General features: G+C 34.4%; 1 protein-coding gene across 1 annotated transcript in view; it reads right to left on the bottom strand.

Annotated features, from left to right (window-relative positions):
• Nucleotides 1–1,042: 1,042 nt before the first annotated feature.
• LOC103068893 (ubiquitin-like modifier-activating enzyme 6) overlaps nt 1,043–14,232 on the bottom strand; it is a 43,806-nt gene continuing 30,616 nt past the window's right edge. Inside the window, exons 20-27 of the mRNA XM_007454457.1 lie at nt 13,510–13,579; nt 11,994–12,065; nt 9,326–9,443; nt 7,943–8,136; nt 7,099–7,226; nt 4,430–4,517; nt 4,154–4,248; nt 1,043–2,356 (exon numbers count right to left, since the gene is read on the bottom strand). Of these exons, the coding sequence (XP_007454519.1) occupies nt 2,221–2,356; nt 4,154–4,248; nt 4,430–4,517; nt 7,099–7,226; nt 7,943–8,136; nt 9,326–9,443; nt 11,994–12,065; nt 13,510–13,579 (901 nt within the window). The 3' untranslated portion in view covers nt 1,043–2,220. The remainder of the gene's footprint in view (nt 2,357–4,153; nt 4,249–4,429; nt 4,518–7,098; nt 7,227–7,942; nt 8,137–9,325; nt 9,444–11,993; nt 12,066–13,509; nt 13,580–14,232) is intronic.

Genomic DNA, 14,232 nt, shown 5'->3' on the forward strand with positions numbered 1-14,232 from the left:
GGATTTACAAAGATACTGTCAAATTTCTTAATTTATTTTTAATAAGTAAAAAATCACTCAGTGGTACCATACAAAATCAAATCATTAATTTTTGCACCTGGTATTTCAATCACCAGCACTGATCTCATGGTACAGAAATAAAACAGATAATGAAAAAAACCGTCATTAAATTCACGCTGGTTTTCCAGCCTAGTAGAACTATACAGAAGAAACTAATGGCAATAACTGTTACAGAAGAAAAAAGCAATGACAATATGGTTTCAGATTTAATCACAAAATGAACTTAATCCTTACTGATTTTATTTATATCTGCTAAAGCACTGATCTCTATAAATAAGAACTGATGGCATGGTTCTGTTCTAAATTTACTTCTGAAGAGATGTGGAGATTTAGATCAAATATAAGCAAGCTACTAGATCACAGTTGAGAATTACTGAATGGCTACCTGGAAAATACCAGTTATTGTCATAGAGAACAAAACAAAAAAGTGGGAACAGACTTCTTATAGGAAAGTGCTTTTACTGCTGCTAGCCTCTAAAGTTCTAAGCCATAGAGCTTTGATATTCCTGGATTCAATTTTAAGTAATATTAATTTTAAGCATTATATTTGCAATATACACAATGGGAGAGGGTAGGATATGACGAACCAAACTTAATTGCTTATTTCAAAGGTAGCCATTTCCTTTAAACTCATCCTGTCCACTTATCCTCATCTCCAACGCAGACTACCCTTTAATCATACAAATTCACCCTCCACTCCTAAATATATTTTCCCAATTGGATGATACTTTTACAAAAGAATGAAACAATACAGCTGGTTGACCAAGTAACTTAAACTATTTGTAAGTGGAATAAAAGGAAAGTTAAGTACAGAATATAAAAAGATACCAAATTGGAGTAATACTGATGTGAATCTAGTTTTTAATTTATCAAAGTACCTATTAATGGTTTGAACAGAAGAGCAGAAGAAAAGCAGTTAGAGGGAAATGACTTTCTGTGGTTACAAAATGCCAATTGCTTTAGAATGCATGACAGCCCTGGAAATAAAAGAAACACTTGCTGTTTTCACTGAGTTTACAGTGTTGAATACACTTTATGTTATTTTAATGAAAGCATTTCTATGAACATATGCAATAGCTCATATCAGAAAACAGAAAGTTTCTATCAATAAAGACCTAAAAAAATAAATTTTTATCTTTGTCAACTCCCTTTCTGGGAATGTAGAATTAAATAATACATTTCCCTTTAAAATAAAATATTAATTTATGATTATTTTTTCTGTCCATTAGGCTGCTGGAAGAAAAAAAAAATCAAGACTCAACTAGTGATAATTTTTTAATTTCTACTTTTCATCTACTTCTAAGGACACTCTCTTTACAAAACCTTTTAGTCTTATATACTATGACAATCAGGTTAAGAGTCCCAAATAAATAAAATTGCCACACTAGAAGGCATACTAAAGAATCAAATGACTAGCCATATTTATCTGTTCACATTCATGGATTCTCTAAGCGGGTTGTCAGAGTCCATATGCTATTGTTAACATTTAGTCCCAGTTAACACCTTCATCTGATGTGCTTGCTCATGACTTACAACACTGATGCTATCAGCAAAAGATCCTGATTTTGGGGAGACAGTGATATAACAAACTCTGGTTAAATCAGCAGAGGTAACATGTCAGTAAACTGTAACTTTTAAAGTTTTAAGAGTAACTACTCTTCATCCACTGCTACCATCCCTGTTCCATTGGTGTTAAATTCAAAGCCTCATCATGAGAGGTGCAGGGAGCCAAACACTGTGTATAGAAAAATGGGCCTCAAATACTAAACAAAAAGAAATTCATAAAATGGGATTAAACTTTTTGGATAGTTGCATTTGTTATTTTCAATTTCTTGATCTTTTATTTCTTCTGGTCTTAGATACATATTTTTTTCCTTCTTTTCATCCAAAGAGGTTAATACACAATTTTTTGGTAAGCATTATAAAACAGCATTCCAGTTCAAAGTTGCTTGTGAGCACATCCACATATGAAGCATTACACATGTGTATACTATGCTTCAAAATGCTTTACAATTCTTCACTGTAGTTTTTTACTGATGTTTTCCTTAAATCAAGGCTTCATCAAAGAGAAATCCATAGCATTATGAGCTGACTTTTTCAGCTCCTGAATAAGTGCATTCTTTCCAAAATCAAGTTGTCCTAAATTTAAGACAACTTCTGTTAATCAGTGTCATGACTAAAGTAGTATCTTACTGGAGGTCCAGGTAAATCTTCATCTCCATCAGTATCTGGAGCAAATGACACAGTAAGATCCACATATTTCTTTTCAGTAGAAGGTTTCACAAGTTTATGCATTCTAAGGAAAAATAAGCAAGGAAAAATAATTTGGTAAATTCTGTAAACTGAAAGAGTGATTTGGTGATAATGTTGTCCAAAGAATCTGGGCTTGTTTAAATTTATTTTTAAATCTAATAATTCCCCTGCTTTCATATAATTATTTTCTTTACTAAAAGCTCTAAAATCAAGACATTCTTTTACCTAACAGTTAATCAATTTTTACCTTTGCTGGTAATGATAAGGAATACAGATCACTTATTTAAAAACAAAAACAAAAACAAAAAAAACTCCACAGAAAAAAACCCTAAAATGTGAGATATGCTTTTAAAAAATGAATATATAGATCCCTGCCCTTGTGAATGAAGCTTATATTGGTGGGAGGGGAGAGACAATAAATAATACAGTAACTGTTAGACAGTGATAAATGCTATGAGAAAGAGGAAAAGTAGAGCAGCATAAAAGGGATTAGGCATGCTAGGCTGGGGTACCAGACAGGATGCAGTATTAAAAAGGGTTCAGAGAGGCCTCTTCAGGAAGTGCAAAGACCAGAGGTGAGAGTTAGTCAGATGGCCATCTCTGAAAGAGTTGCAAGCAGAGGGAAAAACTACAGCAAAGGTCACATGTTAGAGACTGGAATGTTCAAGGAAAAGTAAGGAGGCCAGTATAACTGGAATATTGTGAGCAAGGAGAGAGAAGTATGAAAGGAACTTAGAAGGGTAAGTGGGAACTAGATAATTTAGGGCCTTGCAGACCACTGTAAAGACTGGCTGTTTTCCTCCCTCTCTTCCTTTAGGTCTCTGCTCAAATGTCAGCCTTTCACATCAGAATATGACAGGCAGGGACTTCCCTAGTGGCGCAGTGGTTAAGAATATGACTGCCAATGCAGGGGACATGGGTTCGAGCCCTGGTCCGGGAAGATCCCACATGCCTTGGAGCAACTAAGCCCGTGCGCCACAACTATTGAGCCTGTGCTCTAGAGCCCGCGAGCCACAACTACTGAGCCCACGAGCCATAACTACTGAAGCCCGCATGCCTAGAGCCCATGCTCCACAAGATAAGCCACTGTAATGAGAAGCACATGCAGCGCAATGAAGAGTAGCTTCTTCTTGCCACAACTAAAGAAAGCCTGCACGCAGCAACAAAGACCCAATGCAGCCAAAAATAAGTATAAAATAAATAAATAAATCTTTAACAACAACAACAACAACAAAAAGAATATGACAGGCAGAGGGAATACCTAGATTGCCCAATATACTGTAGCAACTTAATACCCCCTTATTCTGCTTTATTTTTCCACAGCACTTATCACCATCTGACATACATATTTAATTGTTATGTAAACTCCCCAAGCAGGGCAGGGACTCTGCTTTGCTCACTGCTGTATCCCTAATGTTTACAAAAGTACCTGGTACATAGCAGGCATTCTTTAAAAAAATCTGTTGAATAAATGAAAATAACAATTCGGCATTTAAAAAAAATACTTCAGTCTCACAAGCCTAGTCCTTATGTGTTTGCATATAAGAGGTGGATCTACTTTTACTTGGTATATTGACCAAATCAGGTTTCTAAGCCTATTAGCTTATAAGCTGACCCTGAACGATAATAAACTCACAAGGGTATTATAATCCTATAAATCTCACTTGATAGGTAGCCTGTGGAGCTTGGCAGAGTCACTGTCTTTATTACTGCCATTAGATAGGAGTAAATCACATATTTTTATCTGAACTTCAATAACCTCTATATTTAATTTTCTAGTGTGCATCCAACTTATATTTCAACTTTTGAGAATATCTTGCATATAATGTTCAATACTTACGTTAGCTTCAATCTTTTTGCATGACCAGGCATTACAGGAACATAAAGCATTTTGACTCCCTGTACCACCATTGTTGGCTCAATTCCGTACTTCTCCTGAAAGTGAATACCCAAAAGAAACAATCAAAGCTCCACCCAAATATAAAATGCTGGATGACAATGTTTTACAACCAGTAAAAAGAGAGAAAACTCCTGCTAAATAATATTTATAAAAACCTCTAATGAAATTATGTATAAAACTAACAGACTCGAAGCAACTAAGGAATAATTGTCTCACTTTGACTGCATTTATGAAATCCAAGAGGGTGAACTCTTCTTTTCCATGTATAATCCATCTGTCCCAAATTGTAAATGATATTCCATTTCTGTTGTAGAAAAATATTCAGAACAAAAACATTTAAATTTTCTTCCCTTTAGTAATAATAAAAAATCCCAGAAGTCCACTATTTGTGATTTAGCTAGATATTAATGTGGGAATAAAAAAGGAAAATATAACAAAATATTCCATAATTCCATTTTCCCCATCACATCACACAGGTAACCACTTTTATCAGTACCTTGTTTATCTTTCCAGTGTCTTATTATAAATCAGTATGTCTTAGCAAGACAGTTCCATTTCTCTCTTTAAACAGTTGCATGAGTTTCACTGTGTGGATGTTCCAGTCTCCTATTACTAGACATTTAGGTTGTTCCAATATTTGGCTATGATAAACAATGCCAAGATGAATATCCTGTACATATATCATTTGAGATGAGTGCGAATGTATCAGCAAGTTTGAAATATAGTGCTATATTTGCCTTAATATGGGTTATATTATTTTATACTTTCATCAGTAATGTATGAGAGTGCTTTCTCATACTCTTGCCGAGATAATAGTTTTCAAATTTTTGGTTGTTACCAATTTAAAAATTGTAAAATGGAAGTCCAGGAGAATTGATTTGCTTTGTCATACAACTTTTGGAACTAGATTCTTAATCTCATTATCCATTAGTCAGACACTAGAATGGCTTCTAATTCATCTGAATTAGGCAGACAGATGAAACCATAGAAAGTACAATGCTAAACAGTGTGGCACATTATGTATTGTGAGAGTTCTATGGCTATTTTAGTCAGCAATGCTTCATGCTACATGCAAAAGAATGAAATTGGACTCCTATCTTACACCACACACAAAAATTACCTCAGAATAGACTGAAGACTTGACTGTAAGACCTGAAACCATAAAACTCCTAGAAGAAAACTTAGGTGGTAAGCTCCTTGATACTGGTTTTGGTGATGAGTTTTTAGATTTGACACCAAAAGCAAAGGCAACAAAAGCAAAAATAAACAAGTGGGACTACATCAAACTAAAAATCTTCTGCACAGCAAAGAAAACCACTAACAAACTGAAAAGGCAACCTACCGACTGGGAGAAAATATTTGCAAATCATATATCTGGTAAGGGGTTAATATCCAAAATATATAACTAACACATACAAGTCTACAGCAAAAAGCCCAAACAATCCAATAATAAAATAGGCAGAGGACCTGAAAAGACATTTTTCCAAAGCAGACATACAGATGGCCAACAGGTACATGAAAAGATGCTTAATTATCACTAATTATCAGGGAAATACAAATCGAAACCACAATGAGATATCACCGTACACTTGTTAGGATGGCTATCATCAGAAAAAAGAAGATAACAAGTGTTGGCAAGGATGTGAAGGAATTGGAACTCTTGTACATTCTTGGTGGGAATGTAAAAATGATACAGCCACTATGGAAAGCAGTATGTAGGTTCTTTAAAAAATTAAAAACAGAACTACCATATGATCTAGCAATTCTACTCCTGGGTATTTATCCAAAGAAAATGCAAACACTAACTTGAAAAGATATCTGTACTCCCACGTTCACTGCAGCATTACCTGTAATACCTAAGACATGGAATCAATCTAAGTGTCCATTGATGAATGGATAAAGAAAGTGTGGTACTATATATAATGAAGTATTATTCAGCCATAAAAGGAATGAAATTCTGCCATTTGTGACAACATGGATGGACCTTAAAGACGTTATGCTAAGTGAAATAAGTCAGACAGAGAAAGACAGATATCTTATCATCTCATGTATATGTGGAATCTAAAACAAACAAATCTCACAAAAAACTCAACCAACCAACCAGACAAAACCCAAAAAAATCCCAAGCTCATAGATATAGAGAACACTGATAGTGCCAGAAACAGGTGGTGAGGGTGGGCAAATGGATAAAGGGAGTCAAAAGGTACAAACTTCTGGTTGTAAGATGAGTAAATCATGGATATATAATGTGAAGCATGGTGACTATAGTTAATAATACTCTATTGCATATTTTAAAGTTGCTGAGTGAGTAAATCTTAAATGTTCTCATCATCAGAAAAAAAAATTCTATAACTATGTATGATAAGGGATGGTGACTGGGTTTATTGTGGTAATCATTTCACAGCATATACCAGTGTTGAATCATTGTGTTGTACACTTGAAACTAATTTAATGCTGTATGTCAATTATACAATAAAAAAAGAAAAAAAAGAAATGCTACATGAAGATGGAGTTTTTTTTTTTTTTTTTTTTTTTTTCCTTGCGTTATGCGGGCCTCTCACTGTTGGGGCATCTCCCATTTGCGGAGCACAGGCTCCGGACGCGCAGGCTCAGCGGCCACGGCTCACGGGCCCAGCCGCTCCGCGGCATGTGGGATCTTCCCGAAACGGGGCACGAACCCGCGTCCCCTGCATCGGCAGGCGGACTCTCAAGCACTGCGCCACCAGGGAAGCCCATGAAGATGGAGTTTTAACCTCATCATGAAGAGATGGAAGAGGTTATATATATAGGAGAAAAGGAGACATAAAGCTATTATTTATCCCTTTTAAAAGGTAAAAAAATTATTTCATTCTCATTATGCAAGAGAAACACACCTTCATGCATACCTGATTTCAGTTTTTCTTACTTCAGATGTCTCTGTAAACACTATAATTGGAATGGCTAAGTTAAAGAAACAATTTTTGTAAGCTTCAAATGGATAGTCACCAGCTACTTTGATCATCTCCAGTGCAACCTAGATAAAAGAAGGTGATCTGATTATATAAATAGCCTAAAACTATTCATGACTTTAATTGCATGTATATAATTTTCCTGAATTCTTCTCAAGCATTTCTGTGTAGAGAATAAAAGCAGCTATTGGACTGGAGTAATATAAATTTCTTATAAGCCTCTAACTAATTTGACCATGCAATCTTCCTACTTTGAAAGCAGATATCAGAAGTCAAGCAATACAGCAGTCTAAAATCATTTAATAATAGGAACAATAATTAAAGAATAACACTACAGTATGGTATAATAACTAGGGCCATCCTAAGGATTCTAAATCATTAAGGAAAGACTAAATTTAAAGAAATCCAAATCACTAACAGAAATTACATTTATTTTAAGACAAAGAACTAAAATCCAATATAATCAAAGAGCAAAGATTAGGGTAGTTCATTTTATTCAAGAAAAATAGAGCACTTGGATTGTATAGAGGATACAAAGATGATGAAGAGGATTATTGCCTTGACAGAGCTTATTTTTTTACATTAAAATGTCTGTATTATCTGTAAAAGTTCAAAATACAGATTACTGTATTTTCAGAAATATCTTACAATTTTAAATTATAAGAACAATATGTATCCCTCCTTCTCTAAGATCTCTGAGTGAATGGTTTGGGGTGGTATAATAGGGAAGACAGAAAAGAAGCAATGAATAACAAGCATTTTCAAAGAATCATAATCTCACCAAGCCAGAAACTGCAGCAGTGGATGTTGCTATAGCAGGTATAATTCTACCTGCTATGCGTTTTGTTTTCAAACGGTCAGCTGGTTCAATGCTATACATTTTGGCACGAAGATTTGATGCAGCTGTGATGAAATCTATGTGTCCATTACGATCATCATCTTTTTCAAATGAAAGCACTGCCATCTGAAGGTCACCTGATGACAACAACCAGAAAAACAAAGTTTCTTAGTAAGTGATAAAGTCTTTACTAGGTAAAAAGCAAGGCAGTGTGGGTTCACTACTGTTAAAGATTCCTTCTTCTTTAGGTTTGCAAATGACTGAAAAATACAACGACAACAACAACATCCAGGGAACTGAAGTTACTGAAGGATATGAAAATGATGGCTTTAAAACCACTAAATTAGAAGTTTTAATATTTTAAAAAAAACCTTTCTAAAAAAACATAAAAATAAGAAAGCCATGTACATCTGCTATTAAGTGGCTTACAATAAAAAAGTCAACACTGGGTACTGTTCAAAAATTGATTTCATAAATACTACTCTGAAACATTTTACCTCTGATAACTAAGAATAGGGTATATATGGGTCAAATAAAAATAAGTGTCTTTATGAAAGATTTCTAGATTAGTGGTTCCTCAAATCATTCTGTAGACAGGTGTAGTTTAATCTGTGATGAAATGAGAAAGTAAGAAATGGTAATATGTTTTTTCTAGAATTATAATTATTAACTTAGGATATAAACCTTTTACTTGCAAAATAAATAGTTGGCCAATCTAGGCTTTTCTCCTGAATTTTACTGGTCTTTGTGTAAAATCCCACAAGTTTGGAAACTGCTAATTTATGTAGTAGAAAGGTGCTGAGCAGGTCTAAAAACATGAGCTAATATAGATCTGTTTTTAAGGAATTAAAAGTTCAGTTTCCCTATATTTAAGACCATTTAGCAAAGGTGTACATAGGTCAGGTTTGTATTCCCTGTGTGTAATTATGGAAACTAAGAAGCCAAGAAGAAATCTGTCTATGATTTTTTTTCCTAAAGTGATTTCACTGGATCTCAGGGTTAGTCTCTAAAGGACTCCATGTTTTCTTCATCATGCTAGCCATAAGTTAAAAAGGAATCACACAATAGAATCTCAAGAACTAAAACAATCAGAACAGCAAAAACAAAGCAGACTTACATTTCAGCCTTCTACGGTAGGGAAATGGTGGAGAAAGTTATGAATTTAGTTACAGTTAAAGATGAACAGTGACTTTCATATGATCATGGAATCAAGTAATATCATTACTGTTGTTGTTATGATTTAATCCCACAACCTTCTGAGTGTACAGCTTAGTGAAAATAAAAATCCCTTTAGTTCAAAACATTTTTATAAAGATTTCCCCTTACTTGTGGTAGCTTCACTAGATGAAATAGCCTTTTCCAGTTGGAAAACAGCATTCCTCTCATCTTCACTGCTAACAGGAACATGGTCTGGTTTCCTTGCAGTTTCATCTGTTTGAACAACCTTTAAATATATGTATGTATATTCATTAATGATATCACATCCTACACCTAAGTTTGACTAACAAATCTGTTTTTATCAAATAAGTCACAAAAAGAAAACATTCTATTGGTTTAATTAGATTATTAATCATTATGGTCCAATATATTTTACATCTTCTATTGTTAAGTAATATTATGTTATTTACATATTTATTATCTACCGCCTCACACTGACATGTAAACTCTATGAGAACAGGGATCTTTATCTTGTTCACTGAGATAACTTCAATATATCTAAAATAAACTTGCTCATAGTGGGTGTTAAAAATACTTACTGAATCGTTTATAAGATCTAAGTTCATACAACTCTCTCTTAAAATTCCACACTAAAATAAAGTTAATGTTAATCAACAGTTTGTGATTCTGACAAATCAACTTCAAACCAAACTACATACCTCTAACTAGTGCAGAGCTGTTTTCTGTCTCCAAAGAAACTGACAAAATCCACAAAATATATAATATGGGTATCTTTTAAATATTTATTGACTACTGAAAAGAAGTTCTATCCCTAAGAATATGTCTTCCTTCATATAGTTGCATGCTTAGGACAGCACATATAAGTAATTTATCTTTAAGAAATTACTTATTAAACACAAGGGCAGTGAAGTTAATATTCTCAAACCAAGGAACTAGCTACACATCATCATTAAAATACTATTTCTTATTAAAAAAACACATCCAATTCACATTTTTACATATTAAATATGATTATAAATATTTGAGAAATATTAAGGAGTCAGGGAAGCAGTAATTTTTATTTGCCAGAATGTGTAGTTGATATTTTTTGGCTATGGCATCTTTTAACTAGGAGTGCCAGACACTGAAGCTTCAGTGGGAGCTGCTTCAAGGAGTGGTGAAAAAGCTCATAAGTCATGTTAAAATTGCTCAGGGTAATTTATGCCGCCAAAACTTCGACACAGAAAGAAGCAATTCAAGCTAGAAAACATATTGAAGAGCAGTAGAGACCTGTAAAGTTATTGATGCATATTTCCTTGGCTTCTGTCTAGCAGCTTTGCCCATTAGAAACATGGGCTAGGAATCTTCTTTATATAGGAATTTTGTTTTTCCTTTCTGTACTTTTGTTCTTGATAAACTACAATTCATGAACATTTCATTCAGAAAACCTATTCACTTGCACAAAATGAACTGCCTACAAGTTTTCCTTGTCCCTAAAATAAAAATACAGAGTGGAAGACTGCACACACCACTTCCTACTTGAATTTTGCAGGGAGGCACTCATTACTCCACATTTTCCAGTATAGCTAAAGGTAAACAGAACAGAAGGTTGTTCTGTGGTTTATTTCTTTTTAGAGTGCATACGAAAAGGCACATAATGAACATATGAAAAAGAAAAATATTTAGTATTTTCAAACTTTTTTATTTACCCTGCCTAAATTTCATCTTCCATCTTTATTAATACTCCCTGTCTTTCTCCTTCCAACATATTTGTCTGACAAAATCCCAACCCTTATTACAATCCAATTTACCAGCTATTCTACAGTAGCACCCAAGCTGCTAAATGCCTCTTCTCCAGCCACATGTAGTGGAATACATTAAGTGGAATTAACATTAAGTGGATCTTAAATATTGTCTCAAAATTCTAAACATCTTCTAATTCCCCACTTTTCCCACTCCCCTTGGCAATTATTTCACATCTTTTTTTTCTCTGCTCAAACTTCCTCTATCTTCTCCCTGTCACTCGGAGCGATTAAGCTTGCTTCTTTTTTTCAACTAAGAAAAAAATCTTTTTTTCTTGCACACTCAAACCAATTCCTTACAAATCCTGTCAGGGCTACTGCAAAATGTGCATAGAATCCAACCTCTTACCACAACTTCCCTGTTACCCACTACCCGTTTGATGGTTCATTCAAACCACCATCATATCTTGACTATAATCTCCTAATAGCTATTTCTGCTTCCTCTCTCATGTCCTAATCATTCTTAACACAATCGCCAGGGTCATCCTTTTAAATATGTCAGGTTGTGTCCTCTGCGTAAAATCCTCCACTGGCTTCTTATCCCATAATAAAACATGAAGTACTTATAACCCTCACTACCTCTCCAATCTCACTATCTACCACTCTTCTCTTGCATATTCTCCTCCAGAAAAATTCTAGCCTTCCAAGTCTTTCAAGGCCTTTCTCTGAACTTGTTCCTGACGTCTGTACTGCTCTTTCACCAGATAACAGTATGGCTCACTCCCTCACTTCCTTCAGGCTTCTGCTCAAATGTTACCATATCAGAGAAGCTTTCCCCTTTTATCTGGTATAAGATGACACCAGCTCCATCATCCTTTGTTTTCCCTGTTTTATTTTTTCTTATTAGCACTTATGCCCATAATGCAATATTACATAATTATTGGCACTTTTTTTTAATAGTCTGCTTCTGGCCCAACTCACACAAGAATAAGAATTTTGTTTTGTTCCTATGGGCTTCTCCAGGTTTAGAAAGAGACTTGACACAACTAGAAGTTCAATAACTATTTGCTAAATGAATGAACTTGTACACATACCTTGTTGGAAGGTTTGAATTCCTGAATCTTTACTTCGGAAAGAATATTCAACAGGGTATCTGCTGATAAGTCCTGGTTTTTAAAACAGTAATTTTATCAACATATTCTTAAAATTCTGAATTCTAAACCTAAAAAACAACCTAAAAAAGGTCCTTTATCATACTAAATATTTGAATAATTTATATAACTGTTTAGACCACATCTGTTTGTGACATTTACTTTTATTTCTATAGAAATACCATCCACAAAGGCTGGGAAGTGGCGGTGGTGTGTGTAAAAAAGTACTTGTTAGTCAACAAACCTGAAATCTTAGTTCTTTCCACAAATTTTTTTTTTTTTTTGGCTGTGCCATGCAGCAGGTGATCGGTCTTCCCCGACCAGGGATCAAACCCGTGCCCCCTGCACTGAGAGCACGGAGTCTTAACCACTGGACTGCCAGGGAAGTCAATCCACAAATTTTTAAAAAGGTAGTTTTAGGACTGGTTTTATCAGACAGAGTGCCTTGAGATCAGGAACTATCTCTTCATTGTTTTACAAAGTTCCCTGCGGAAAGTTATACTCAATATACATTGACTCACAGTAAATGGAATTCATACCTTTGGAAGCAGGAAAATATTTAAATGGTTCAGGATAAACTTAGATGAATTTAAGGCTATACACATGTTTATTATTAAGAATTTACTTAGGAAAAACTAAGACACAGTGCTTTTGAGGTCACCTACAACTCATCACAAAATTATCACTCTTTTCACAAAAAGAATACCCAACTGAATGCCACTATTTTTACCAGACATTTATGGTATATTTTACTGCGTATTAATTCCAAAAGGGATTAATGTACAACAGGCATTTTTATCTAGATCCAAAATAGCCAATTCTAGTTATGGATCTGGCTCATATTTCCCATTCAGCCTAGTACCTAAAAGTGTATTAATTTATTTAGCTCTATTATGCATTTGAGAAGGAAAATTCACTAATGCAGACCTGCCTTTCAAATAAAACTGTATTAGATCCTTTTACATATGAGTCAATGAAGACGATGTCTAAGAGAAAAGGTATAAATGATAAAAGTTAAGAAATGTCAATGTAGGCTAGCATTTTCAAACCTCCTGAAAAGCATATGTTAATTTCACAAAAATAAGCCAAACAAATGATAACAGAATCACTAAGAAATATTTAAAAATTGTTATGAAATAGGTCACTTTGGGTTTTCAGAGTAATTACAATAATTAAAGTTAGTAGGTTATAAATGTTTTAAAAATAAAGTTAAGACTGCTTTTACAAATATTTGTTTTGCTACTTAAGTTCAGAAAAAAAAGTGACTTTCTTCTACTTAGTGATGCTGCAATGAGATTTTTAACTTCTGCTTTATTAGAATGGGCAGCACTAGAACAAAATAAAAAGTTTATATCGAAGAATGATTCTTATAACATAAAACACATTTTGATGATGCAATTAGCTAAGTCATCTAATTCTAACCTTTTCTATCATTTGTTAGGGCTTGAAGAAATCTTACCTCTTCTGTAAATGGAATGCAATAGACTGTAGCATATAATTTTGCAGCATTCAGAAGGAAACTGAAGTGCCTTTTGAAATTAAAAAATAAAGTGTGAATGCACAGTTTCAAAGATGTTTACCAGAAACTATAGCCTTTAAATTGTTGAAGATAAGTAATTACAGAATTTTTGTTACAGGATGTTTTTTTTAAGTTAGGCAATGAAATTCTGGTTTAGACCAAGGCATTGTAGAAGTTATAAAAGAGAAAATATCACATGTTTATCCTCATAAGCACTAATATTCAGGTAGTGATCAAGACTACTTTGGGGAGAGAAGTGGCCAGAAATAGAAAAATTATTGAAAGAAAATTCATTTTAATTCATAAGAAAATATTACAAACTTGGTTTTAAAGAGTGTACAATAAGTTCAAACTAAGCAAATGAGTTTGTTTAAAAACAAAAAAGGTAAGTTTTATAGAAGAAGCAATCAGGGCTTCCCTGGTGGCGCAGTGGTTAAGAATCCACCTGCCAGTGCAGGGGACATGGGTTCAAGCCCTGGTCCGGGAAGATCCCACATGCCACAGAGTAACTAAGCCCGGGTACCACAACTATTGAACCTGCGCTCTAGAGCCACAACTACTGAAGCCCGTGCGCCTAGAGCCCATGCTCTGCAACAAGAGAAGCCCCCGCAATGAGAAGCCCGTGCACCGCAACGAAGAGTAGCCCCCAGCTCGCCACAACTA

Source organism: Lipotes vexillifer, unplaced genomic scaffold (assembly GCF_000442215.2).
Source record: "Lipotes vexillifer unplaced genomic scaffold, Lipotes_vexillifer_v1.1 scaffold1478, whole genome shotgun sequence".
In the NCBI taxonomy this organism is placed as follows: domain Eukaryota; kingdom Metazoa; phylum Chordata; class Mammalia; order Artiodactyla; family Lipotidae; genus Lipotes; species Lipotes vexillifer.